Source organism: Anopheles arabiensis, chromosome 3 (assembly GCF_016920715.1).
Source record: "Anopheles arabiensis isolate DONGOLA chromosome 3, AaraD3, whole genome shotgun sequence".
Classification (NCBI taxonomy): Eukaryota; Metazoa; Arthropoda; class Insecta; order Diptera; family Culicidae; genus Anopheles; species Anopheles arabiensis.
Window position 1 is genome coordinate 37,029,524 of NC_053518.1, and position 25,833 is coordinate 37,055,356.

At 46.3% G+C, this 25,833-nt stretch overlaps 1 protein-coding gene across 3 annotated transcripts; it reads left to right on the forward strand.

Annotated features, from left to right (window-relative positions):
* Window positions 1-796: 796 nt before the first annotated feature.
* On the forward strand, window positions 797-25,777 carry LOC120900766 (Krueppel homolog 1-like). Of its 3 annotated transcripts, none has more exons than XM_040308215.1 (4): window positions 797-2,757; window positions 19,523-20,560; window positions 20,800-21,895; window positions 21,974-25,777. In XM_040308215.1, the coding sequence occupies exons 2-4, from the start codon at window positions 19,534-19,536 to the stop codon at window positions 22,554-22,556; spliced, it is 2,706 nt and encodes a 901-aa protein (XP_040164149.1). In that variant the 5' UTR covers window positions 797-2,757; window positions 19,523-19,533; the 3' UTR covers window positions 22,557-25,777. The 3 variants fall into 3 exon arrangements, with proteins under 3 accessions (XP_040164149.1, XP_040164150.1, XP_040164148.1); XM_040308216.1 differs by lacking the exon at window positions 797-2,757 and adding an exon at window positions 3,183-3,390; XM_040308214.1 differs by lacking the exon at window positions 797-2,757 and adding an exon at window positions 12,808-13,687.
* Window positions 25,778-25,833: the final 56 nt, after the last annotated feature.

Here is a 25,833-nt window from a genome sequence, read left to right on the forward strand (position 1 = left end):
CCGCCCCAACAACCCTACGAGCCGCGCGCAACACGATCCGGTCGAAATGTTGTGCCGTACCTCCACGTGCCCTAGAAATTGGTGCGGTTGCCAGCACTTGGCCTGCGTGTGTGTGTGCGCATGTTTCTGTGAGTATGCAGGCATCGTTCGCGCCGGGCATCGTTCGCTTCCCGCGGCCTTTCCTGCTCGCCCTTTTTTGGCAGGCGTTTTCCCCCCCTGCTGCTGCTGCTGCTGCACACACGCATAAGCACCGTCGGTTTGTATGGGCGAGCACAAACACACGGCCACACGGCCTGCATGGTGGTGTAATGGGGAAATCTGATGGCAAAAGGGGTTTGATGATGAAGCGATGGCGATGGGTAGTGGGGTCGCCTTTACTTGCACTGTATGAAGGGTTTCAGTGTTCCGCACCACCACCACCACCATCCCATCCGTTCAACCTGTGACGGGGCAGGTTTCGTTCCGTTTCATGCCAGAAAATTCGTCTCATATCACGACTACACGGGCACGGGCAAAGACTACAACTACAACGACGACAACGAACGATATTATAACGGCGCGATCAATGTTTGGGGCACAATCTTAGAGCATGTGCGGAGGGAGCAAAGCCCCCCTTACACCCTGTTTTGCCTTTTTTGTTTGTCTGTGATTTTCAGAAACTCATCTCTATCCCCCCAATTGAATGTGTGGCCACCCGCGCAGCAGCTTCTCCTTCTAAACATCTAACGCCAAGGTTTGTTCGCTCTCCATCTCGCTCTCTCGCTGTCTCTCAAAGCTTGCACGACCGTGTGGGGCGTTCGTAGAGTAGGCACAGGGCGTCGCTTACAACAAAGCCAACTTGGCCCCGCTGCTAACTCGCGCGATATTTCCGTAAATGACGTGCCTCGGTGCGGTAGGCAGGAAGTAGGCCTCGGACAAAATGGTTCGGTGTGCGTAAGGTTGTCGAAAAAGGTTCGCGTCGAACAAAAAAAAAAGAAAGAACAGTTGTTGGGAAGGAAAGCAAACGCAGAAGCTGCTCGAACCGGAACAGTACGCCATGCTTTCGTGTTTGTGTCCGTGTGTGTGTGTGTGTACGTCGTGATGAGGATGCTTTTACCTGTGCCCATGCATCCCTCTCACAGTGTGTGCAAAGAATAATTTGCAACCCCATTCAAAACAGCGCGTTTCTAACACATTCGCAGCAGGGTGGAGTAGAACGCGTGAGCAAACGCGGGGCGGCACACAGCCGTGTATTGTACCGCACAGTTGGTGCCAGGCCAGGCCAGTTTCGATTCACTTTTTGGCCGTACGGATGCGGCACACAACAAGGCACGGGTTCAGCCAGGCCGCTTCAGTTTCATCTCGTCCCTTTGCTCGGTCCCACCGATTGAAGGCGAAGCGCCGCGTACACCAGTGTGCTCCAAAAACTGCGCAGGCAGACGAGCAAGCAAGCAAGCGAACGAGAGAGAGAGAGAGTGAGAGAGCGACGGCTCAAAATTCGCGCATTCTTCCGAAAACCAGCAACGCTAGCAGCACGCCGCCGTTCATAAGCGCCGTGTTGTGATACGTACCGCAGAGATTCGTGGGGGTAGAAAGCAGCAAGTCCAGTGACCAGTGTAGGGCAGAAGAATGAAGTGATCCAAGTGAGCCGAGAGTGCGTGTCAATCCAGTGCAGAACCGCCAGTGAAGTGATTCATAGTGGTGAATAGAGCGCTTTTTCTCGAAAACTCAACCCCAAAACCGGGGTGCCGGTTAATATTTTCTCGCCCACAAGTGATGACCCCCCCTCGATCGGGCAAGGGTGACGGCAGTGGTAGCGGTGGTGAAGTAATATCTGCGCCTATAAACACTGCCCGCTAATCTGACCGTTAGGAAAAAGCCTAGGTCAATAGCGAATCTAGTGTGGATGTGCGGCGGCAACGGCGACGACGACGGTTAGTGTGGTTGGGCAGTTTTTTTACGCCGTTGGTTCGATTTAATCACGTTACGATGGCCAGTGGCATGTGTGCGTGTGTGCGAGATCTTTATTGGTGACGATTCACAAACCCTCCCTACCCCCATACTTGTAACATCATCACACACTTACACTCGAGCGGGTGAGAAGCTGCTAATCAATCGTGCACCGGCCTATTGCGATTCGTTTGTGTGTGTGTTGATTAGGTGTTGTCGTCGCATCGTGCGGCACTCGTCCGAACAGCACTCGTTTGTGATGCATTCGGCATGCACCTTCACACAAGCGCTTGAGCAGCATCACCAGGCAGCGTGCAGAGCACAGGTGAATTGTGAAGGTTGTGTGTGACAAACGGTGTTCAAATTGGTGACCGCTAGGCCAACTAATCATAGAACCCAATAACATAGTTGTGCAGTTAAATTGTAAAAAGTGTGTGTGTGCCTGTGTTGTGTCGCCGAAACAATTGAAGGAAGCAACGCACAAGGACGCTAGGTGAAATGTGGCACGTTACGGAAGCGTTACCGTGGTAGCGTTACAGCTTGGTAGCGTTTGCTCATGTTACCAGTGATGCAAAACGGGCCCCAAACAGCAATCAAAGGGCAGCAAATGATTGGGCACTCTGTGTTGGCACAGCGTTGGGAGGTAAAACTATCGTTTTCCATCGTTGAAACAATGTGCTGGCTGGCGGCCGTTTAAATAGGGAGAAAAGGAGGTGGTGAAGGACCAGGCGCCATCCATTTACCTTTTAATACCAAAGTGAAGAAAGTAAATACCGAAAACATCACACACACCAATTCGCCATCCAAGGAGCGCGTCGGACGCATTAGGTGAGTTTCGAATTAATTTCTTTGAAAAATGTGAATTAAATAGCCATTTTCGGTTCGAGCCTGCAAGAGCGATTCTAACGTTTTGGCGAAGAAAGATACAGTTGAACATTCAAGTGATATATAAAAAAACGCACTTCTCTACAAAGATAGCACGAGAAAACTCTCTCTCTCTCTCTCTTTATCGTTCTCTCTCCCTTCATTTTTCTCTTCACTACCCTCCCCCTCTTCACCATCTTTCTCTTTATCGTTCCATCTCTGTCCCGGCCCTTGGTGGCCCTGTTTGCATCTCTTTCGCCGTTTGCAATTTTCGGCCTCGTTTTCCCTGCAGTTGGTGTTTTCTTCGCTTTAACCTTGAAAATGGTTATGCGTACACGGCCGCACAGCACACACACACACATACAGGGTGGCTCAGAGCGTCTCGATGGCCGCACTGTCAACATGCGACGTACGGCGTTAGAAAATCATTCGTGCTCGTGGCGATGTTACGTTAGGTTCAGGAAGCTTTTGCACAGTCCCCATTTTGTCAATGTAAAGTTGTTGGAAAGTTTTGGGGAACGATTCTTCTGTGTGCACTCATTGTGTGTGTGTGCTACGTGTGTGTAATATGCATTTGTAGCCCGCAAGCCTTTTTGGGTGAGTATTTGTGGCGATTTTTAAGTCAATTTGTATGCCAATGCATGAATTACAAGTGATACAACGTGTTCTGCTAGCTTTGCAGTGAATTATTTTTGTATTTTTTTGTATTTATCATCCTAAAATAAATAAAAACAGTACTATGAATTCTCTGAAGATGTTTAAAAAATGCGCAAATAAATAGTTTTCCAATCGCACGGTTCGAAATAATTGCGCTTTCGCTCTCGTTCATCATTCTAATGCGTTGTGTGATGCGATAACTCCTTACTGAGTGTGTGTGTATGTGTGCCAGAGTGAAAGAGAACGAGTGCGAGAGCGAGCGAGAAAGAGATGCAGTGAGAGTGTGTGCACAAGAGATAGCAAATGGCCACCACAGAAGCACAGAGTTAGCATAAACTCCATCATCATCATCATCAGCAGCATCATCTACCATCTCCTCCGCCCGGCTTGCGCAAATCATTTTTTGTTGTTGCTATTGCCTTTGTTGTTCTATCTCGCTTTTCTCCTCCCCGGGTCTCTAGGCTACGATTTGTGCACGGCCTACCGTGACCTATCCTCTAGGGGTGAACGGAAAGATTGGAAATGCCGGAGAGAAAGCTTTCATCGAGATTGCAGTTTTTGTTGTTGTTACTTTACCGTTAAATTGCACTTGTCATGCTCATAATTTTGCATTTAAAAAAATGCTGTAAAAAAACAAGACATACTTTCTTGTTTTTGCATGATTTTAACACCCATGAAACCGTTAAACGACTTCCCTTTTCCCGGCGCAGTTGCATTGAAATCACTTGTGCTTGTGTACGGTTTGCATAAAAAAGTTGCATTCGTAGAGAACTGCAAGGTGCAACGAGGGGGTTGGTAGTGGTGGTGGTGCTGCTGCTGCTGCTTTATGCTGCGCAGTCGCTTCTCGCCAGTTGCATCCCTATGCAACATCGTGTTCGGCGAATGAAAGGAGCCGACCCGAATGGGCGAATTAGCGAGCGAGCCAATGCTGTGTACCCGTCTGTATGTGCGTGTGTATGTATGTGTATGTGTGTGTGTGAAGCTGGGGGTGGGGACGGGGTTCTTGGTGCATTCTTATCCAGTAGTAGTGCAGCTGCAACGGCAAAATGCATCACTACAGTGGCCGTGCCAGCAGCGGCACTAAGATGGTGCGGTGAGTCGTGCCATCGCACACCGATGCAGCCACTGCACATGCACATTTGAATGCGCCTGCTCAAGAAATGGGGATGGGAGGGTTTTTAGTGTACCCCGTGTTTTTTGCTTTCTTTTTCCGGCCAACCCTGGTTCTCCATTGGCTAGCTCCATGTACTTTGTTAGAAAGCCCGGCGCCCTGGGCTTCTTTGCTATTGATTCTAGGCAACTGAAGCCTTTTCCAAACGTTTTATTGATATGTATAGATAAAACTTTAGGACTGCGAAGAAATAATGGTCCTTCAAAACTAAAAATCACTTAATTAATTAGACAAAACGACAGTTTGATAAAGTAGACAAAAAACTGAACTTCAACGTTAGAATGAAACTGGCACGATGGAAAGGACGGCCGCCTCTTACTGGGGCTTAATTTTCATGGTCAACGCATTGGGAGAGACGGTGAAAAAACGGCACAAGATTGAAGCTCATCGATCGATAAGGAGTCGGGTGTCTCTTTCGCCCCCATCTAACGCACGTTACTGTGTTACATGCTCGGCTTTGTGTTGCCATAACAAGTCCTACCAAACTTCTTCACCGTTGCCATTCTTTCACTCCATCGATGTGGGTATCGACCAGACTCCAGCACGCTTTCTCTCTACTGCTCTCTCTCTCTCTCTGGGTATTGCACTGAATGCAAGAGCAAGGTTTTGCGCACCATTACATCCCATCCTAATGCCATCTCGCTAGTTGGCATCCTTTCCTTCGAGTACTGGAGCAGCCGCACACGTACGCAGCCAGAAAGCCGCCTGGCTCGGCTGCGTACTGCCTTTAGGCCTCTCGTAAGCCCATCAGGAGATCGTTTCCTTTTACAACGCGTTCGCTGTTGTGTGTGGTTGTGGTTTATCGCACACACCGGAGGGCAGACAGGGCCCGTTGTGTCCGTGGCTCTGCTCCTTTCCCCTCATCTCACCCGTTTTCCTTTGTATTCGCTTGAGCCGTGTGTATGTGTGTGTACGTTTTTGCGCTTTGCCTTCCAGGAGGTCATTTGGCAAAGGGCAGTAAATGTGTGTATGTGTGTGTGTGTGTAAGCGGTGCGTGTCCACCATCCTCTTGGGTCCCCTCTTGGGTGGTTCATTTCTGAACATTTTCTCTCCAATGCGCGTTGGAAAGTTCGTTACAGCGAAAGAGAGAAAAAGGGAAAAAACAGTAACGGTGTGTGCATGAGTGAGACAGAAGAAATTTGAAGCCAAAAACGTGGGTCTATGAGGATGGGGGGGTATTTTCTGGGTGGCGGCAGTTTGGCAGTTTTCGGCTGAATTCCGACCTGCCGTTCCTGACCTGCCCTTTCCGCGATTGGTAAAGCCGTGGCATTTACATCGCTTGTGAGTGTGTGTGTGCGTGCGTGTTTTTGTTACTTCAATTTTTGGGGAGGCCTTCACACACAGAATGCTCCAACATGTTTTTCATGCGATGTTTGGGAGAGGGTCGAGAGAGACAGGGTCGAGTGGATGTTGTTGGGTTGTGTTTCTTTCTTTTTTTTTTGCAATACCTTTTCTGTGTGGCAAAATACGTGGTGGGGCAACATGGAACAAAAACCCTTTGCCCGCCCCATTCCGTATCGTTCCCTTGTATTCTCTCTCTATCTCTCTTTCTTACATGTAGCGTAGCAGTAGGCCGTCAACACAGCGATGGTTGTTTGTAGCGCACAACGAGTTTCGGCAAGCGTTTGCACGTCTAAGTCACCCGCCCTAAGCATGGTAGGCTTAGGAAAGGTTGTGTATTTTTGGCAACCGTTCGTTTGCGTATGTGTGTGTGTATGCTTGTGTACGCGATGAGTACCATCTTTACCACGACGTCTGGTTCACTTTTTGCATGTGTTTTATCGCTTCCGCCATGCTTTTTTCCTCTTCTTTTTTTTCGTGCATACTGCTTTCATGTATGCGTGTCTTTGTCGTTTAACGATGGCAGGCGTTTTGGCAGGCGAGAATATCAAAATTTGGTTGCTTTAGAGACAATCCGGGGGCATGTGTTGTGTGGAAGGGGCGATACTTTCCGCCATGTTGGATGCTCGTCTTGGAGCATTTTAGCAGAGGCGTAAGAGGATGACGGACCGACCCGAAGACGACCACTCGCGCTTGGGGCCCACACGCATACATTGACGGGTGGGAGTTTTTTTTGTTGGTTTAAAAGAAAAGTAGCTGTTAGTGGTCTCTCGCACGTTGGAGTGGTCAGTGTTGGGATGATGTATTGTTATTATGTGGCTGTGTATGTATGTTTGACGTTTGACAAGTTTATTATTGTTGATCCGCGTTGATGTTTTATATTTAATGTCCAGCAATTATGTTAATTATAACGTTATTCAATTTTTTTGTGATTCTAGAACATAGAATTTGATAAAACCGATGCTAATAAAGTGTTTACAAAGTTTACATAAAACTACAGACTTTTCAAGATTTGAACTCTGGACTTGAATTGCAACAGACCTACAGTATTGTCATTGCACCATTCGACTGCCAATTAGAACTGACGCTAAAACTTCAATAAAACACATTCAGAATCTTATAACATTACACTGAAACTGGAAGTTAAGATTATGTTTATACAGTCAAATTGATAGGCTGTTCGTAATAGAACGATGTTGCATGTTTCTCCTTCCCCGACTGTTCGCCTGCTGTCGTGTCACGATTGTTGCGAGCGGCACAGGGCATTATGCGTCGCCGTTCGAAATGGTTCAGTTTCCAAATGAGTTCGATAACCTTTCCGATTAACCTACCGCTGGTATGGTAGTATGGTTAATTTTCTTGCCCACTTGCCTTCTTGCTCTCGGTGTTGAGTAGTTTTGTCAAACGTTCTTTCCGATTGCCCGTGGCTGTGGTGCGTTCGTTCGGGCCTGACATTGTTCTCGAGCGGACTGCTGGCGCCAACTGTGGTGCCCTCGTGGCATAATGTCATGGGTTACGAGATTTTGATTGTTTCCCTATGGGGCCACTTGGACAGTAGGCAAACCCCGTAATGGAAAACATTGGAAGAGAAAGAAAAACAAAACAAAAAAATGCTATTAGAACCTTAGAGTGATGAGAAGCCAATAGGAATTATGATAAGCCATTTCTCAGGGGCAGCTCGCGTCGGCTGCTGTCCCAAAAACGTTAACATGCGTTAAGCGAGGAAGGCCTAAAGGAAGGCTAAAATAATGTGCTTTTAATTCGCTTTGCTCTGTGTAATATAGTGGACGAGTGCTTGATGGGAAATGATGGTGCACACAAAATGGATGCAAAATTTCTTCCCCGAGCTGTGTGCCTGCAATAAAGCTGTAAATGCAAGGGCTGCTGCAGTTAACAAAAGCAAAAAAAAGGCAAGAAACGCAAATTATGCCCCGTCAACATCAGCAAAACATCATCAGCAGCAGCAGCAGCAGCAAAAACCGGTGTATCATCATCTTGCTGCCCTCCTGCCAGGGTTAATAAAAACACAAAAAAAACGTCAGATGGACCCATACACAGACACACAGTGAGCCAAACAAATGTATTGCGGTAGTAGGCCGTGTAAAAAGACATCCACACCGCGAGTTAACTTGACGAGGTCGAGGTATTTTCGGCTTGAAGCCGGCCGCCGCCTGCCCGTCATTGCCTGCGCCTATCGCGCGGTCCGCGTTTTTTCTTCTCTTCTGTTGCTCTAAACGCGCGCGCGAGCATATTATTCCTGTTTTTTTGTACAGGGGACGCATTTGAAGAAGTGAGCGAGAAAGAGAGAGAGGGAAGGAGGAGAAGAGCGATTGAAGAAAGAGATGTAAGGGGTGTGTGTGCGCGCGCTGACGAAGGGAGTGGAGTGTGGAGCGTCGTCATCGGAAACACACGCATACGGCTTGCTCTCGCTCTCGCACTCGCTCACACGCTCGCTCGATTCCGCATCGTTTCGGTTCGGTTCACAAAACTTCGCACCGTCCATTCCACCCCATCCGCAACCCCTGCTCTCTGTCAACTGAGGGGTGTCTCACCCTCTCAGCAGAACGGTGGGGAATGGGTGGGTTGGTTGGGTGGAAGTGCGCGCGCGTTTGCTTCGAAACAGAGTTTCATTCGCACGTGGAGGTACGGCACAACATTTCTCGAACGCGCGCGCGAGAGTCTTCTTTCGTACGCTGCCGCCCGGAGCCCGCTGCGTGTGCATCTTCGTCGCGCGCAAGCCATTTTCTGTCCAGGCGGGCCGGCGGCGGTGCGGCACAACATTTCGGCAGCATTTGGTGGCGCGTGAATATTCTTTTTTATTCTGTTTTTTTTTTGTTACTTTTTTTGTTGCTGTGTGTGGAAACAGATTGTTGTTTTTTTGGGTTGGTCGTATCTTTGCACACTTTTTTTGCCTTGTTTTTCTGACCTCTCTCTCTCTTTCTCTCTGTCTGTGTTTGTAGAATTCCTCTTACCAATCCGTTTAACGTTTTTCCTGTACTTGTTCGCTTCTTTTTCCTGTTTCCTTCTCTGGATCTGCACCACCGAATTCACCTTGCCAGCGAAAAGAGGGTTTTTGGGGTGGTTTTCGTACTGTTGGCTTTTTGTTTTTGCACATTTTCCTCTATTTTATGTGTTGCACTTTTTGACACGGTACAAATTAAAACACAATCATATCGCTGGCCGGGACCGGGCCTGCTACTCGCCGCCGCCCCTACGTTTCCGATCCACGAAATATCCGCACGACGACATGAAGGTTACGCAAAACCATTTATTGCACACTTCCTTGCCTGCTTCCTGCTGGTGAGCTGTTGGGGTGTACAATTTGCACCACTAATAAGACGAAGCTTTGATAGTTTTAAGAACTTTGTACTCCCAGGCACACTACACAATATGGCGGAACAAGACCAGGGGTCTGGCGGTGCAATGGCGGCGATCTTGAGGCGTTTTTTTGTTGTTCGTTCTCCTTCCCAAATGGGGCCCGGTTTCGAGAGTGCTGTGGGCACGAAATGAAAGGTGTTTGGCACTCGCAGTGCGCTAGGCTTTGACTTCCTTTTTTGGATGGAAGAAGTTTTGCTTGTTTGATTAGCAAAAAAAAAAAAAGTAGAACGAAACAGGAACTTAGCAAGAAAGGAGTAGGGGGCTCTTTGTGTAATGTTCGTTTGATCCCTAGTCAAGAAGAAAGAAAAGGTGATAACGTGGCCATTTTCAAAGCAGCACTAACTCTCTGCTTCGGCTGCCAGATAATGCTAATTGGTGGAAAAAAAGTTCCTAGCAGAAGCAGAAAACGAACGACCCACAACAAGCAGCGACGACCCGCCCGCCCAAATAAGCGAACAAAGAAGCAGTAGCAGAAAACATTCCAGAACAGTGGTGGGAAGTACTTTAAGCTTTAACCCAGGCCCAGAGAAGGACGGTGGGCCGCGCGTGTGTCTGTCGCTTTGGTTTTCGAATGGAACCGTTTGGTCCGATTCGTTCCAAAAAGCGTTGGGAGTAGGAAACCCCCCCCCCCCTAAAAACCGGCTGAATTTATGAATCTATAAGCAATGATAATGTCATATCGCAATGAGCGATTAGTCAGCGAATAACAACTGGCACCATAAGCGTCACAAAACCGCGCACATCTTTCGCACGTGGCGCAGGTCTTATTAATATTTATGTAACAGGGATCGTGATGGTTCGCGACGTTTGCAGCCATCGAGGGAGGGAGAGAGAGATTGGATGGTTTGGGTGGACGGTGGTACACCTTTTCAACCGTACAAGGACACGATAAGGGAACGGAAATAACATTAGGACAAATTGTGTTGTTAAGTAATCCACCGGGCTGACGATGACTTGTGGCTTTTTCCGTCCCCAAACGGCTTATCAATCGGCCTGCCAAAATCAGCTGGTGCGGGTGATAACAAATCGAGTATTTCCCCCTCCGTTCTCCTTGCTACAGCTTCACCTTTCCCCCTTTTTCCGAAGTATTTATTGCGTATCGGGCAGCACCGGCGCGTGTGTCCATGACCAACGCATTGTACTACCGGTTGGGTGGCTGTTTTTTTGTTTTATTATATTTCGCGGCCTCTCTCTCTCTAACATGCCTTCGGTAACCTTGTTATCATTTGCCGGCAATCACCAACCTCGACACGCTTTGCTGCGACTCTTCCTTTATTGGCGCGGCGCGTGTGCGTTGCAGTGTTATAAATAACAAAAAAACAAATGGTCGCCAACTTGGAGCCAAATTTTAAGAACTCCAAAGCTAGGAAAACCCCACCGGCCGCTAGCTTCACGGTATCAGTGACGGCCTTCCACATACACCACACCCCAGGGCAGTACACTCAATCTGAAGTGGATCAGTGAAGCTGTTTTTTGTGCTTCAATCATCGTCCGGACAAAATGGACAAAACCGTTGGGCAGAAATTGGCCGAAATTCGCACGGATTGGCCTCGAAGATTCGGTGCCCTGCCCGTCCCAATCCCAGAACCGGTTCGTCGATGTAAGGTGTCCACTATCTCCGCACGTATCCTGGCCAACACGCGTTTGGGGCTTGGCGACATCTCCGCGACACCGTAACAAGCGAAAGAGAAGGTGCGGTGGGACTGCCAATCGTTGGCAAACAATCTAGCAGGACCGGGGAGAAGGACCGTTTGGCTGCTGCTTAAGCGCAAACTGGTCGTGAAAAAGGGAGGGAGCGGTTTGAAAAAGAAGGCGGAGAGTTTATGGCCCAACGGTGCGTGGGCAAAAGGAGCAAGCGGTGAAGAAAAAGTACACGCGGTGTGTTCGCTTGTTTTTGCACTTCATTTGTATTTTATTTTGGCTTTTGCATTGAGTTGTTCAGGTGTGATTTTCGGCAAGCGACGAACCGCCCAAAACGGTCGGGATTTTGGGAGAACACTTCTTTTACAACTCTGATCCAGCCGGTGATCGCTTCCTGTGGTGCGTCCCTTTGGCAGCGATCGTCTTTCGAGCTTTGTGCGCACTAACTGTGCCTGTGTGATAGGAAGATTGCCTTTCATCTTTAGCCGCTGGGGCACTTCTTCCTCACCAATTTTTTTGCAGTATTCAATGCCACACACACGCGCGTCTCTGATTGTGAACGCTGCCCGCAAGGGTGAACGTTTGGTGTGTTGCGTCGGTCCGCTAGATAGCCGTTGGGTGCTGATCTTGACGCCGCCTGTGCACGATGGTGTGAAAAGCTCAAATTGGGCGCGAGATAAGTAAGTGTGTGGTGCCACGTTCCCTCCAAATGGACCGACACATTTTTTGGGGTGATTTATTAGTCGCAGTTTAATTAGTCGCAGCCACAACGGTGAGGGCACTTCTAACATTCTAACGGCTGCGCGAGACTCGTCAATCAGGCAGGGGTGAAGTGTTTGGCGTTCATCATTCGAACTAACGACCCTTCGGCGTGTGCGCAGTTCCGATAAGAATGATCCTCGATCTGGCCTCCGGCGATGAGCTTGTTGGGTGTTGGCTAGGTGGTGATCGCGATCTTCTTCTTTGGTGGTCGCGGAACAAACAGCGAATCCGGCACTGTACTGTGTCGATTGTGGCGCTAATTAGAGCTTGGTCGTAAGACAAACAACTCATAAACTAATTTGGTCGTAAGACGCGGATCTTGGGAATTGCTTGGGTTCTGGTGTCTTCACTGGGCAAGGGTGTTTATGTGCGGGATTCTAAGAAGAGTCTAAGCTACTATTAAACCTCGATTTCGCTGGAATATTTCATTTTTATGTCGTTGGGCTTTTGGACAATATATTGGACCAGTGGTTAAATATTTACTCAAATCAGAAATTATTTCCCTATAGAAATTGATCATCATCCTATAGAAACACAATATTCCACCTCACCTGTCCTGACCTGACCTATGGTAAAGAGGGAAAAAATTGAGGCACCCGATGAGGATTGATGCTGCGGCCTCCTAAAAAAGCCTACAAGATACTCTAATCAAACAGCTATAAATCCCCTTTACGGACAAGTTGCACCCTTCTGTCGTAAAATTTAAGGGGAATTCGAGCCGTAGCAGGGGCGCAAAAAAAAAGGTAAAAATCCCGAACCACCAAAAAACCGCCCGAAAAGCGTGCGGCACGAAAACAGCCGAAATGGCCAAACGCACGAAACGTCCCGAACTCGACACGAACGCGCCCGTGCCGACGATGCGATGTTTTCCGAACCAATGTATGTATGTACACCGAAGGTGCAGGCCGCGGGCGACCTGCTGCAGCAACTGGCCAAGACGACCAAGAGGGGAACTCGCGTCGGGCCGAAGCCGTTGCTGTTCGGGCGGTTTTTGTCTCTGTTCTGCTGCCCGCCCGGTGAAGGCAAGAAAAGCGATCCCGAACCGATGCAATGGAGGGAGGTGTAAGAAAACATGCTCGAAGTGCAGAGACCGAGTGGCAAGTGCGGTACAGGCAGCCTGGTGGAAACTCGGGCTCGCTGGTCGCGCTCATTCAAAGAAGAAATCTTCGCGGTCACACTTCGGCTCGGGAACGTGCGCGCGTGTCGACCACAAGCGAGCTGGCACAAGAAAGTGAGAAAAAAAGGAAAACGCAACGGTTGAACCGCGTAGCAGCATGCAGATTGTGGCTGTTCGTTTGCAAGAAGGACTTCAATCGCCTGCAAGCAACGAACGCGCACGGGGATTTGCAACGGTTTGCGTGTGGGAAGGAAATGGATGGGAAAGTAGAAAGAATTCTTTCTTTCTTATAAAACAGTGGTAAATGCAAGTGTTGGTATTGTCCCCAGTGCATACGCAAAAGCAGAGCAACTAAGAGGGCGAAGAAGATGGTGGTTTACCAGTGCTCCGAACAGTGAAATTTCAAACTTAACCGGTGAAGAAAAGTTCCTACCTACCTTCATGCTACATTGTGCCTGATTGGTTGGTCGTTGGTTGATGATAAATGCTATAATAAGTGCGTAGTTAGGAGTTTTTCAAGTGCTTCATGCCAGTACAAACGGGTAAATAGTGTGTCAAATCCATCAATCCAGAAGAAATAGTTCAATATACAAAGTGTGCAAAGGTGCCGATCGTATCGATCGAGTAAATTGTTCGGCTGCATTTAAACGCAGCCGCCATGAAGAAAGGTGTGGAAACAGCAGCAGCAACGAAAGCGGTGGCTGCAGCAGCCGCCGCCGCAGCCGCAGCCAGTTTGGCGGAGAATGTCGATCTCTGGGCGCAGCAGGATTGGATCAAAACGATTCTATCGAAATCTGGGACGGAGATGAAGGAAGTGCCGGCAGAAGGTAATTGGTTCGGATTTGGAGCAAAGCGGATTTGGAACAGCCAACTCCAAGAACTAAGTGAAAATGTATGCAAATCCAAATACGGCCAGTGCAGTTATAGTGCATTATTATTGTTTAGAAAATCTTTGCCTTAGTGGTGCCGTTTTATGTTTCAAAAAGTAGCTCACTTTTTTGTAAGGAGCAAAACATGTGTAACAATGCACCTAAAATCCATGCGACGTAAAAGATATGACGACAGTCTGAGTGGGATTCGTTCCTCGACCGGTTTAGTGGGAGCTGGCGCGTTGAACAATTTGACCAAACATGATTTGTGTAAAGATGCGCTTTATATTAAATTTTTTCATTAACTGGGTTACATGTTTTTATAAAGTAACGTTGTTGAGGGCCTTTTACCACGTTATTTCTAGCAAACGGGTGAATGTTGAAATCTTGTTTTAATGTAAAAATAACAGCTGAACATGTCAAATTTTAACAGATGTTTTAAAGATTATTATTATTTGACAAATATATCCAACATTATATAGGGGTTTAATGTCTGAATCAAATGTTAACATACCAGGTTCAGTAGCACAATATTTATTATGACTGTCAAACATTAAGTTAATAGTTTACTTGTGTACCATATCATTAAATTTTTATATATTGCAGTGAAATCTCTCTAAGGTGAATCTTTAAGGGACCGTCAATTTAGATAGATATTCATGTTTTTTTTTATTCAGGAGTAAATTTAGAGAGATATTCATGTTGAGGAAAACTAATGAAGTTGTTGTTATGAAGTGACGAAAAAACCTGGCATCCTTCAAATAAAAACCCAAACAATCTTTGTTCCTTCTTCTAAGGACTCTTTTTGATTTAAATAGAAATTTTTAATTAATATTGTCGTTAGATTAAGCTAGATTAAATAAACAAACGGCAACAGTTTTACATTGTTTAAACCTAAATGAAAAAAGCTAAACTGTTTCTTGACAAATTTGAACTTGGCGATGACAAACGATGACGCTAAATCTCGCAATCTCTTATCGTATAATGATAGAAAATATTCAAAATAAACAAATTTAATAATAACATGGGATCCTTGGACCAATATTTTTGTAAACTGTGGTTCAAAAATTTATCTGAGATAATTTCGACTACCAAATCGCTTATGCACCATCAGAATGTTCACCTCAGAGAGATATTCATTTAGAAGAAACATAAAATGTATAGAATATGACGGGGCTGTCAAAATATTCATCTTAGAGAAACAATTCAACTTGAAGAGGCTACATCTTAGAGAGATTGCACAATAATTATTTTTAGTGACTATAATTCTAAAGTGCATTGAAACAATGTTTCTCCCAAAAATCTATACATATAAGCTTCTGAAAGACAACTATGAGCGTCTGAAAAATCATATTGAACTCGTGAAATACTGTTGGTACAGTGAAGCAACAACGTTTAGCTTAACAATATTGAGATACGGAAATTGGTTTGTTAGCAAATAATATTGACTTGTACAACTATGTAATTTATAAATTTAAATCCTTAAAAAGCAATTCGTTGGACTGCAGTGCAGTGGGCTGCTTTAAAATGATAGATCTCTTTAGTAGCTTCGTCACATACACGATGATTAAGTTGTTTAAATATTTGGACAAGTTCAAGGTTTCACATAAATTGTCAAAACATCTCATACTCAGTGCTTATTTCACAAAATGTGGAACCGTTGATGTTTTATGGTAGTTTTTTGCTTCTTCTAATATTACCCAAACATCTAATTATAGAACTACAATAATTGGCTTAGCTCTGTCGATCTCTTTAATTGGCAGGCTAATAACCGTAAGCTACTATTTCATACGTAAAAAAATGAAACAGTATTCGACATCAACACGACAGTACGGCAGCAAGTTTAAACTCCCATGATTATAGCTTTTCTATACCTTTGTGCTAATCCTTTGACAAACCTTTGTAAATCATAAACAACAATGAGAAACATCGCTTTGTATGCTTCGCTACGTAAATGTTACACTTTACCTAAATTGATTGGTTTCCGCGTGATATGACAAATAACAAAAATAAGTCCACCTTCTTGGTATCGCGACTCGCAAACGTACGATCGCTGACCTAGCCAAACTAGTCCAGCATGTTCCCAATTGTTGGCCAGAGTGTCATGTTACATGGCTGTGTAATGGTCAAGCGCATGCAGATGTTGGCTTTGTGCGGGCGGGTAGGGGAGGGTAGAGCAAGTGAACGAACACCCCAAAACAATGATTTTATCTCAACGATCGTATTAGATTTCACGGTGTGCCAAGGGTAATCAAACGCGCTTGACATCAGCCATCACCTTTGGAGCGTGTGTGCGTGCGTGTGTGGTTTCGATTGTTTGTGGAAAATTGGCATTCGTGTGTTGGTCGGTTGTTGTTTGCTGTTTACGATTGAGTGGTTTGACGTGTACGCATACGCATGAGATTGAATCGACTATTTGCTGGATATAAGCCGTCCACTCACTTAGCTTATCCTTCGTTTGGTAAGTGTGCTCGTTGTCGCACACTCTGGGGTGTCGTGTGCCGCCGTAGATAGCGCCGGCAAGGTTAGATGTCAGAGCAGACAAAGCGAATCCACACCGCAGAAAGGGGAGGAGGGATTAAGCTATAACGATCACGATGTTTGGAGACCCACTTTTTTGTCAACCAATGCGTATGCGCCTGAGGTGCACCTTGCAAAGGCGATGGTGATAACATATTGTAATGCGATATTTTGTTACTTCCGGATCGAGAACAAGCAGCCCTGTACATGCATAGAATGGTGCTGGTTTTTCGGCTCAAATTTCAAATCTTCATTTTTTGTTGCTAAATGTTTAAATTGAACCCAGTTGAACCGTTGTGAACCTATACAACGAATCTCATTGTCATTTCCTCCTTGTCATTTGGCATGCACGAACTGAAGCCAGATTTCCGATCGGGGACAGCATTGTATATAGGCCTCATGATCATCGTCAAAATTCTTGATTGCAAGTATGATTAATAACCCCAAAAAAAGAAAAAAAACCAATAAAGGAAGAGTCGTCACCACGATGGCCGATAAGCAGTTGCGAAGTCACTTTAACTCCGATGACATGTACAAATGTTACGCGGGGTCAAAAAGAAAACAGAAATGATTAGAAATTACCGATTCTTCTTCTTCTTCTTTGGCTCAACAACCGATGTCGGTCAAGGCCTGCCTGTACCCACTTGTGGGCTTAGGCTTTCAGTGACTAATTGATTCCCCCCCATAGCAGGATAGTCAGTCCTACGTAGGGCGGCGCGGTCTATTTGGGGATTGAACCCATGACGGGCATGTTGTTAAGTCGTACGAGTTGACGACTGTACTACGAGACCGGAGAAATTACCGATTATGACCTTATAAAAGCGTTATTTAAACAACAGAAGAAGAACAGTATTAAGAAAAAAACACAGAACACCACACAGAGATTACCAAACACTAACCTAACCTCCGGGATTGGCGAGAACTTTGCCATTGTTCGGGGAGCTTGGGCTGCTTTTGAGGCTGCAGAGTGGACGATCCAGATCGGATGATTGACAGCGGATGAGACAACGGACACAGAGTGGAGAAGAGTCTTGCGAAAGGCGCGAACCACCGCGCACACGCGCTTCTGTTGCTTGATAATGTGGATGTGGTGTTTGTGCTTTCATTTTTCCCTGCCAGTCTCAGATTGCGTTAAGTATGCAGACAAGAACAGAGCAAAAGCAAAAGCAAAAAAAAAAACAGAATAACAAATATATCAATATTAATTCGTAACCGTCCGTGTTTGGATCCACGTGCCGCTAACGATGCACGATCGCGGCTGGATGTCGATCAGCCTCTTCCCCAACTGCGCCTACCGCTTAATCGCTTACAAGCGGGGCGACGGGGTCGGTCGTTCGAATGATCGTTATTCCGGGGGTCTTCTTTTCCGGGGGATGAGGCGATTGCGCCCGAGCGGAACGACCTTTGTTGGAGTGTGCTGGTGCTGCTGTGTTAACGCTAAAAACCGCGTGCCCTCACCCGAAGACCATGCCCACGCTTGACCGTCTTTGAATTGTGCCATAACGCAGAGAGCACGCGCGCGCGTGTTGTTATTCTGTCGCCGGGAATTTATTTATTATGGCTAGACGTTAGTGTTTTCCTGCTTTTTTTGTTTGGTGATAAGATATTCTCTTCATGATAGCCAAATTTGACGGTCCATCCGACGAAAAAAAAAAAAGCAAACTACAAAACATGGGTAGAAGTGAAGTTTTTGTACAATTTTGCGATATTTTTGCACATTCCACGGAAGCAACATTAATGGAGCAAGACGGCGGCGCAGTGGAGCGGCTTGTTGCGTGTGCGTAATTTGTGCTTGCTAATTGATTGGAGGAGATTGATACTAGTCCCGATGATGGTGGTAGGTCGTGCAGTTTCTAGGCGAATTTCGCACATGTCAAAGAAACACATGTTTTGAAGAAACACACGATAAGGCAATCGCAACGTTCGAGACGATCGTGTGAGTCCGTTTTTCGTTGCAAAAAGTTTCGACTGTCTGAGGCACGCTGCACAGACGGTACAGACGACAATAATTAATTGGAGCAGTTACAGCACAGTTAAATAAACAAAAATACTTTCTTGTGATGTTTTTTTCTCCAATTCAGAATAATCAAGACTTTACTGCTAATTAATAATTATTATTATTTATTAATCATAATAAAACAAATGATAAAGCGGCAAGTGATTTGAGCAGTGTCGAGTTGACAAATGTGGAACTTAACACTTGCACTTTCTTTTCTTTAATGAGAAGTAGACAATCAAAGCTGTCAATAAATATGATTGTTAATTACTGCTTGCTAATGAAATGCAGCAATATAATACAATTAACAGTGCTGTTGTTGTAAGATTATTGTAGCGAGTGTCGTCACGTGAACAGCTTAGCCTTTTCTGTAGGATATTTTTAGGAGGTTTTTTTTAAACATATTTTCTCTTTTATTTCCATTTTCACTTGATAGAATGAAGGTTCCATCCACTGTTAAGTATTGCGAAAGAGTTTATTATCTCGTTGAGTGTAAAAACACTTACAAACGGTTGATGTGTTAATGGAAATATACACAACATGAAATTTTGCCCAAACAAATCAACAATTGGTAATAAATGATTCATGCAATCTGTGGAGTATCTAAGGTCTACAAATAGAGGGTGAAGTATTTTAAGGATGTTTATTAGAGATCTAACAGGGTTTTCCAAATCACTTTCGAATGTGCACATCATTATTTACCTTCATTAAGTTGTTTTTCAACAGTTGTCAAATGGTGTACTTGCATCATAAAGGCAGGGATACATTGCCCGTACTCGTTAGTGTAATTTTGATTTTCACTAGCGCATCTGGTGGCGGCTGGTGGAAGTTTTTCTTTTGGTCATCGAGGTAACGGTCGTGCTGGATCTCAATTTTAAGTAGTTATTTCACCGTTTTTTTTAAAGTGAAAATGGCCTCAATATTTGCACAACATATTTATCTATCAATTACACAGCATTTGCCAGTTCAGTTTAAATAAAAAACATGGAGAAATAACCTTTTTCTGAAGCGGCTCCAAATTGTTCGACAAAATGCTTTGGCCAGCCGCCTCCAGATGCGCTAGTGAAAATCGAAATTACACTAGCGAGTACGGACAATATACCCCGGCTTTAAAATTTGAGTTAATGCATTCAAATGTAAATAAACACTTTATCTGATGTTTCAAATTGAAATCATTTATCAATATAGAAGACATACGCGACTTTTAGTACAACAATAAAAAACAATGTAAATGAAAAAACTTACTTATCACTTGTTTTCGTCTACCTTCCTTTCAGATTTATGCAAAATGGTGTATTATTCTGGCCTTCCGTTGCTTATGACGCAACAACAGCAGCAGCAGCAGCAGCAACAGCAACAACACGGTCCAGACGGGACGATACTACAGTTAAGCTACAACGATGCAAACAGTACCGAACAGTACGTGGTGGCAGGACAACCGTCTCGCATCGGCGTCTCCCACCCTTATCAGCAGCAGCAGCCCCAACATCACACGATCAGCCTCACGAACGGGCTTACGATCAGCAACGGACCGCAGAGCTGTAGTAGCAGCAGCAGTAGTAGTAGCGGCAGTAGTTCCGGTAACGGCCAGCTGACGATTGTGTTGAATCCACCGGCGGCAGGTCAGCTCGTGAGCTTGGGTGGCTCCGCACTGCCCGGCACCTACACCGGTCCGATCTCACCGGTGGGAGACAGGGGCGCTTCCTCTTCACCGGAACAGTCCACGTACCACCCGGTGCAGGTGAGCAGCGGCGGTGGCGGCGCCAGTGCTACGCCAGTCGGTTCCAAATTTCGCTGCGACCAGTGCAACATTAGCTTCGGTAGCAAGAGCGCCCACACCAGCCATATGAAATCTCATGCCAAACAGCAGCAGGCGAGCGAAAAGCTCACCGCCGCTGCCAAGCTGGGAGAAACCACCATTACTGCGAGTGGGGGCAGTGGTGGTGGTGGTGGTGGTACCGGCTCGCCGGCCGGCCCACAGCCCGACCCGTACCAGTGCGACGTGTGCAAGAAGACGTTCGCGGTGCCGGCACGGTTGGTGCGGCACTACCGCACGCACACCGGCGAGCGGCCGTTCGAGTGCGAGTTCTGCCATAAGATGTTCAGCGTGAAGGAGAATCTGCAGGTGCACCGGCGGATCCACACGAAGGAGCGCCCGTACAAGTGTGAGATCTGTGGCCGAGCGTTCGAGCACAGCGGCAAGCTGCACCGGCACATGCGCATCCATACGGGCGAGCGGCCCCACAAGTGCAACGTGTGCGGGAAAACGTTCATCCAGTCCGGCCAGCTCGTCATACACATGCGAACACATACCGGTAAGTTAAGATTTTTTCTATAATTTAAATGTAATAAACCTCTAACGAAAATATCGATGGAGACGCCTAGTCGTTTTCAATTGCGATGGAGACGCCTAGTAGCTCGTCGGTCGCTATGGAGACGCTTGGTGCTTTGTGTGTAGCTGGTTGGCTGCGTACTGCGCTGCGTACTAGCAAGGTAAAAAATGGCTGCGTGTACTGATCGTGTTTGCTTTTCCCGCTCCTCCGCTTGCTTACAGGTGAGAAGCCATACAAATGCCCGGTGGAGGGTTGCGGCAAGGGTTTTACGTGCAGCAAGCAGCTGAAGGTGCACTCCCGGACGCACACGGGCGAAAAGCCATACCATTGTGATATCTGCTTCCGGGACTTCGGCTACAACCACGTGCTGAAGCTGCACCGCGTGCAGCACTACGGGGCCAAGTGCTACAAGTGCACGATCTGCGATGAAACGTTCAAGAGCAAGAAGGAGATGGAGGCCCACATCAAGGGGCACGCGAACGAGCTGCCAGACGATGAGGAGGCAGCGGCGGCGGCGGCGGCATCGGATGCTGGAGGTGCCTGCAAGCTGGAGGACGTGTCCACCTCGGGCACGGAAGGTTCGATCAAGTTGTCGTCGTCAGCGCTGGAGGGTGGTGGTAGCGGTAGCAATAGCAACAGCAGCAGCTCCTTCGACTATTCGTCCAGCATGAGCCACACCGAGGGAACGGAGCAGAGCGGCGGTCCGTCAAGCGACGAACCTTCGGGTCACTTTGCGATTAGGAAATCGGGTTCGTCTTCTCCATCCTTCGCTGTGGGAGCGAACGAAGCAGGTCAGCAGGTGGGTGCCGACGAGGAGGAGGAGGAGGACGAGGAGGAGAACGATGAAGAAGAAGATGAAACGACGGATGATGGTGAACGGAAACAAATGCCACGCTATGAGAGTATGGGACCGTCGTCGTTCGATCAATCGTTACAGCGCGCCTATGGTGGCGGTGTCGCCCCGGCACTGCTTGCTGCGGCCTCCATTGCGGCGGCGGTGGAGAATGGCTGCACGGAGGTGAAGTACTGTCCGGAGCTGAAGCAGCAGCGCTCGATCTCCCCTGTGCAACCGTCGGCCCTGTCGATCACGCGCAACACTCCACCGCCGTCCTCGGGTTCGTCGTCATCCTCATCGTCCTCTTCAACGTCCTCCGTTCTGTCGATGACACCGTCCGGGGGTACTTCCTCCACGCTGCTCGAACCGGCCGGGTCCAGTGCACCATCCGGGCCCAGTGCGGGACAGTTTGTGTACGAGCCGATGGCGATCATGAAGCACCACGGATACTTTGCACCGGCATCGCAGATTACCGAGTTCCGGTAAGTGGTTTTCCCAGGAGATTGATGTATTGCCCCCAAACAAAATCAAATTCTAATTCCACTTTCCTTCCATTCCAGCTCATCCAGTGACATTGTCCGGCAGGTGGAGGCGGCCATTGCGGGCACGGAGAACCTTCTCACACCGCCCCGCTCCTCGCCGGAGTCGCCCGATCGTTCCTCCTCGCCGGAATCCGATTCAGTATTAATGGCCGATCGGGACAACAACACGCTGCCGCCGCGCAAGCGGAAGCTCTACTTCAAGGACAGCCAGCATACGGTGTCCACCGGTCCAAAGATGGCGTCGCTGGAAGTTACTACGCCCCAGCATTATGGTGTTACGGTAGTGCAGCAGCAGCAGCCGCCGACGCCGCAGCAACATCAGCAACAACAACCTCCTCTCGATGCTCATTCCGGTCATCAACAGCTGTTCCATCCTCATCAACAGCAGCAGGTACGGCAGCTGCACTATCAGCAGCAGCAACGATCAGAGGATGAACGCTCCATGAAGCTGGAAGTGCTGCAGCACGTGTCCGCATGCCAGCGGCAACCATCGCCAACACTGCAAGCACCGGCAGCAGCACCACAACAACCGCAACAAACGTCAGCACCGTCCGTCATACGGATGAGCTCCGTCATTCAGTACGCAAACAAGTCCTCGTAGTGCGGCACTTATTGAGATGGTTAGCAGTAGTAGTTCGAGTAGTGGTAGTAGTAGTTGGAGTAGTAGTACTATTTATATTGTAGTTTGTCGCAAAATCGCTAACCGACCCGGATCGGTGTGAGAGCCGTAGTTATAAGTCAGCAACCAATAACCTCACGCGAATAGACTAAGAAGAAACCGTGAATTCACATACACAACCTATATACACTCACACACATACACACACATTCATACATCCAGTGTTTGAACTACAAACTCATCTTTAGTCGTACCGTACATACATATATATAAACGTATATAAGGGGATACTTTCGTTGTATGGCCCCCGTTCGCCGCACCCACCAATGGCATGGGAAGGTGGCGGCAGCAAGAAGAAGAAGAAGCAGAAGAAGAAGAAGAAGAAGCAAACATAACAAGACTGTCTCAGGTTTAGAATGGGAGGGAGGGAGGCGGGGATTGGGAGGGTCCCAAAACACCCTTCCAACTGGGGAAGGTTAATTTATAAAAGCGGTAACAAAATAATGCATCATTTTATGTGTAGTAATTTCATCATTCACTGTAATCACTAATCACCAGGCAATAACAGCACAGTCTCAGGAGTTGGTTGGGAGTTATTTTTTATTTTTACTCAGAGGGCGAAGAGTAAGCGTGTCCAATGGGAAATATGAAACCCAGTGAAGATAGATAGATTCCCATTGGGAAAAGACGGGAAAGGAGAGAAGTGGATGGTTTGAGGACAGTGGGTAAAAGGAAGTTTGGAGGAATCGTTAAAGACTGTTGATCATTGTCAAATGTGTGTGTGAGAGAGAAAAAGATAGTTTTTGGTTGTTGTAAAGACTGGGCGTGTAATAATGCTGTGTGTGGGTGTGTGTAATAAGTGAAAGACTAAGGATGCAAATCTTAAGCCTGACTAAAAGAGGAAAAAAAAAGGAAATAGAACAACAACCCAACAACGCCGTTCTTGTGCAGTTTAGATAAATATACTACCACCACCACCACCACCACAGCATACACAATTATACAATCCCTTCTCCCTGTAAGAGTGTAAGCACATCCTTCCTACGCTATGGTATATGTTACGCGTATATGTATATTCCGCTTCGAAAACGGTGGCCATTTCTGAGACGAAAAGACGAAAAGACTAGCCAGCAGAGAGAGGGAGAGAGAGCGAAGGAGAGAGATAGTAATAGTAAGGTGCAGCGCTTAGTTAGGAACGGTTCGAGTGCGTGTGCGTGTTTGTATGTACGAGTTACGAGTGTGATTGGGGTGGGATTGAGTGAAGTGCGCGCGCGTACTGAGGGGGGTAGCATACACTAGGATAGGAATTTAATGAAAGAAAAACCCGTAAACAGAATAGACTGGATGATTTCCCAAATTTGAAGCAACCGTTAAATCTTTTAGAACTCGTAAGAAGGGGCAAAGAGTAAAGGGTGGAGTGGGGGTGTAAACGAATACGCAGAAGGAGAGAAAGAGAGAGCGCGTGTGAAACGGAACTGAAAATGGAAGGAACAAATGCTTGGAGGAAGAAAAAGGTCACTCTAATATTAAGCGCCGATGGGAGAATGGAGTGTTGCATTTACTTTTGAGCCAAAACCCCTCGCCAGTGATGAGAAACAAAAAGGAGGAGGGCGGGGAGCATTCATTTCCTTTTTGTTTAAGGGATCTCTCTAGCCAAGCACTGTGCTTCTTCTTCCTCAAAAGTTATCTTTAAGCTTACGCCAATCTTTAAGTACGCCAAACGTCCCTGAGCAGTAGTAGAGGGAGAGCAAACAACATCACGATATCTTTGAAGTTGATTCAATATACAATACAAAACCACAACAAATACCTCGAATTCCTTTTTTGTTTGTTTTTTGTTTTGTTTTTTTAAGCTATTCCTTGTTTAATGTCCTCCTTTTCCTACTATTAAAGCTTGCTGCTGCTGCTGCTGCACACTCTTCCCATGGTTTTGTCAGTGTAGTGATAGAGCGTTGTTATTTGTTTGGCTGCTTTTTATTACCACCTCTCGCCACTGATCCGTTGCAGTACTTGGTTTTGGCTTTATTAAAAAAAACGAAATGTTCATCAATCAGTTCCTTAGGATGCAAAATTAAAACACATAAAAGAACTAGTTGTTAATAATGATGCATGCATGCTTGTTTTTAGGTTGGTTTTTGTTGTTGTACATGTTTTGCGCTTCACTGCTCGCCCCCTTCGTCACTGTTTAGTCATGTTTTTTTAATTAAATATTATTGTGCTGCGAAACACTTCCCTGTGACCAAAATTATACATTTTTTATTTGAATTTTATGTAATAATTTTATTTAAAAATAAATAAAAAAACAATCTAAACATATAAAACGAACAACACAAACGACTCCTCCAATGTACTGAACTCGTGAAAAAAAAACGTGAGAGGACACACGCATACATAGGCATACATACCTACATGCAAACACAAAACACATTCTCAATTACGTTAAATGCTTTGCGGGAGGGGATACATGCTTCTTCATATGTTCAAATATGCTTCGATTGTTCAGGAAGAAATTAGTGCTTAATGATGAAAATGAAAACAGTTCACTATGTTTGGGAAAATGATTGAAAAAAGAAGCATACATACAGCGCATGATGTTGAATTATTTAATTATTTGTGCTTTTAATGACACTATCTAGCTAAATTGAAGAAAACAAAACAAAGGGAAACAACTGTGTTACTCTATAAGCCACACCGAATAGGAGAGTACAGTGGAGATATGAAAAAGCTAGCTCACCTCAGTGTGGTGTAGCAGTTTAATGGTGTGTGAACAGCAGAAAAGAACAGAAAAATGAAACGAAACAGTTGATATTCCCTGTAGCACAGAATAGCAACATTCACAAGTGCGCACGCACACATGCACACACACACATGCATACAAGCGTATGAAAGAAATAAGAGAAAGAAAGCAAAGAAAAAACAACAATGCCTCTCCTACAGCGTGTGACACACGCATGCAATGTTAGCGCAATAGGAACACCACACGCAGGAAATGCAAATAGGAGCGAATCTTGACTTTGAACAGATAAGAAATTCTACCTACACTGCAGTGTGTTGCTTTGTGTGCGTGAGTATGCTTGTGAGTATGAATGTTGCTTGAATTTCGTCCTGGAGGCGGCCCCCGTTTTTTCATGTCCTAGAATAAAATGCTTAATCGCAAAGAGCGTATGCCATTTGGAACGTTTTAAACCAGTGCATTAAAATAACCCCATTGTGTATGTGTGTGTAATTTTATGTTTTTGTTTGGTTCAATATTGCTGGT

Coding starts and splice junctions, on each gene's coding strand:
- LOC120900766 (XM_040308214.1), top strand. CDS start 13,519: ATGAAGAAAGGTGTGGAAACAGCAGCAGCAACGAAAGCGGTGGCTGCA. Junction 13,688..19,522: donor GAAGGAAGTGCCGGCAGAAG/GTAATTGGTTCG, acceptor CCTTCCTTTCAG/ATTTATGCAAAATGGTGTAT. Junction 21,896..21,973: donor TCGCAGATTACCGAGTTCCG/GTAAGTGGTTTT, acceptor CTTCCATTCCAG/CTCATCCAGTGACATTGTCC.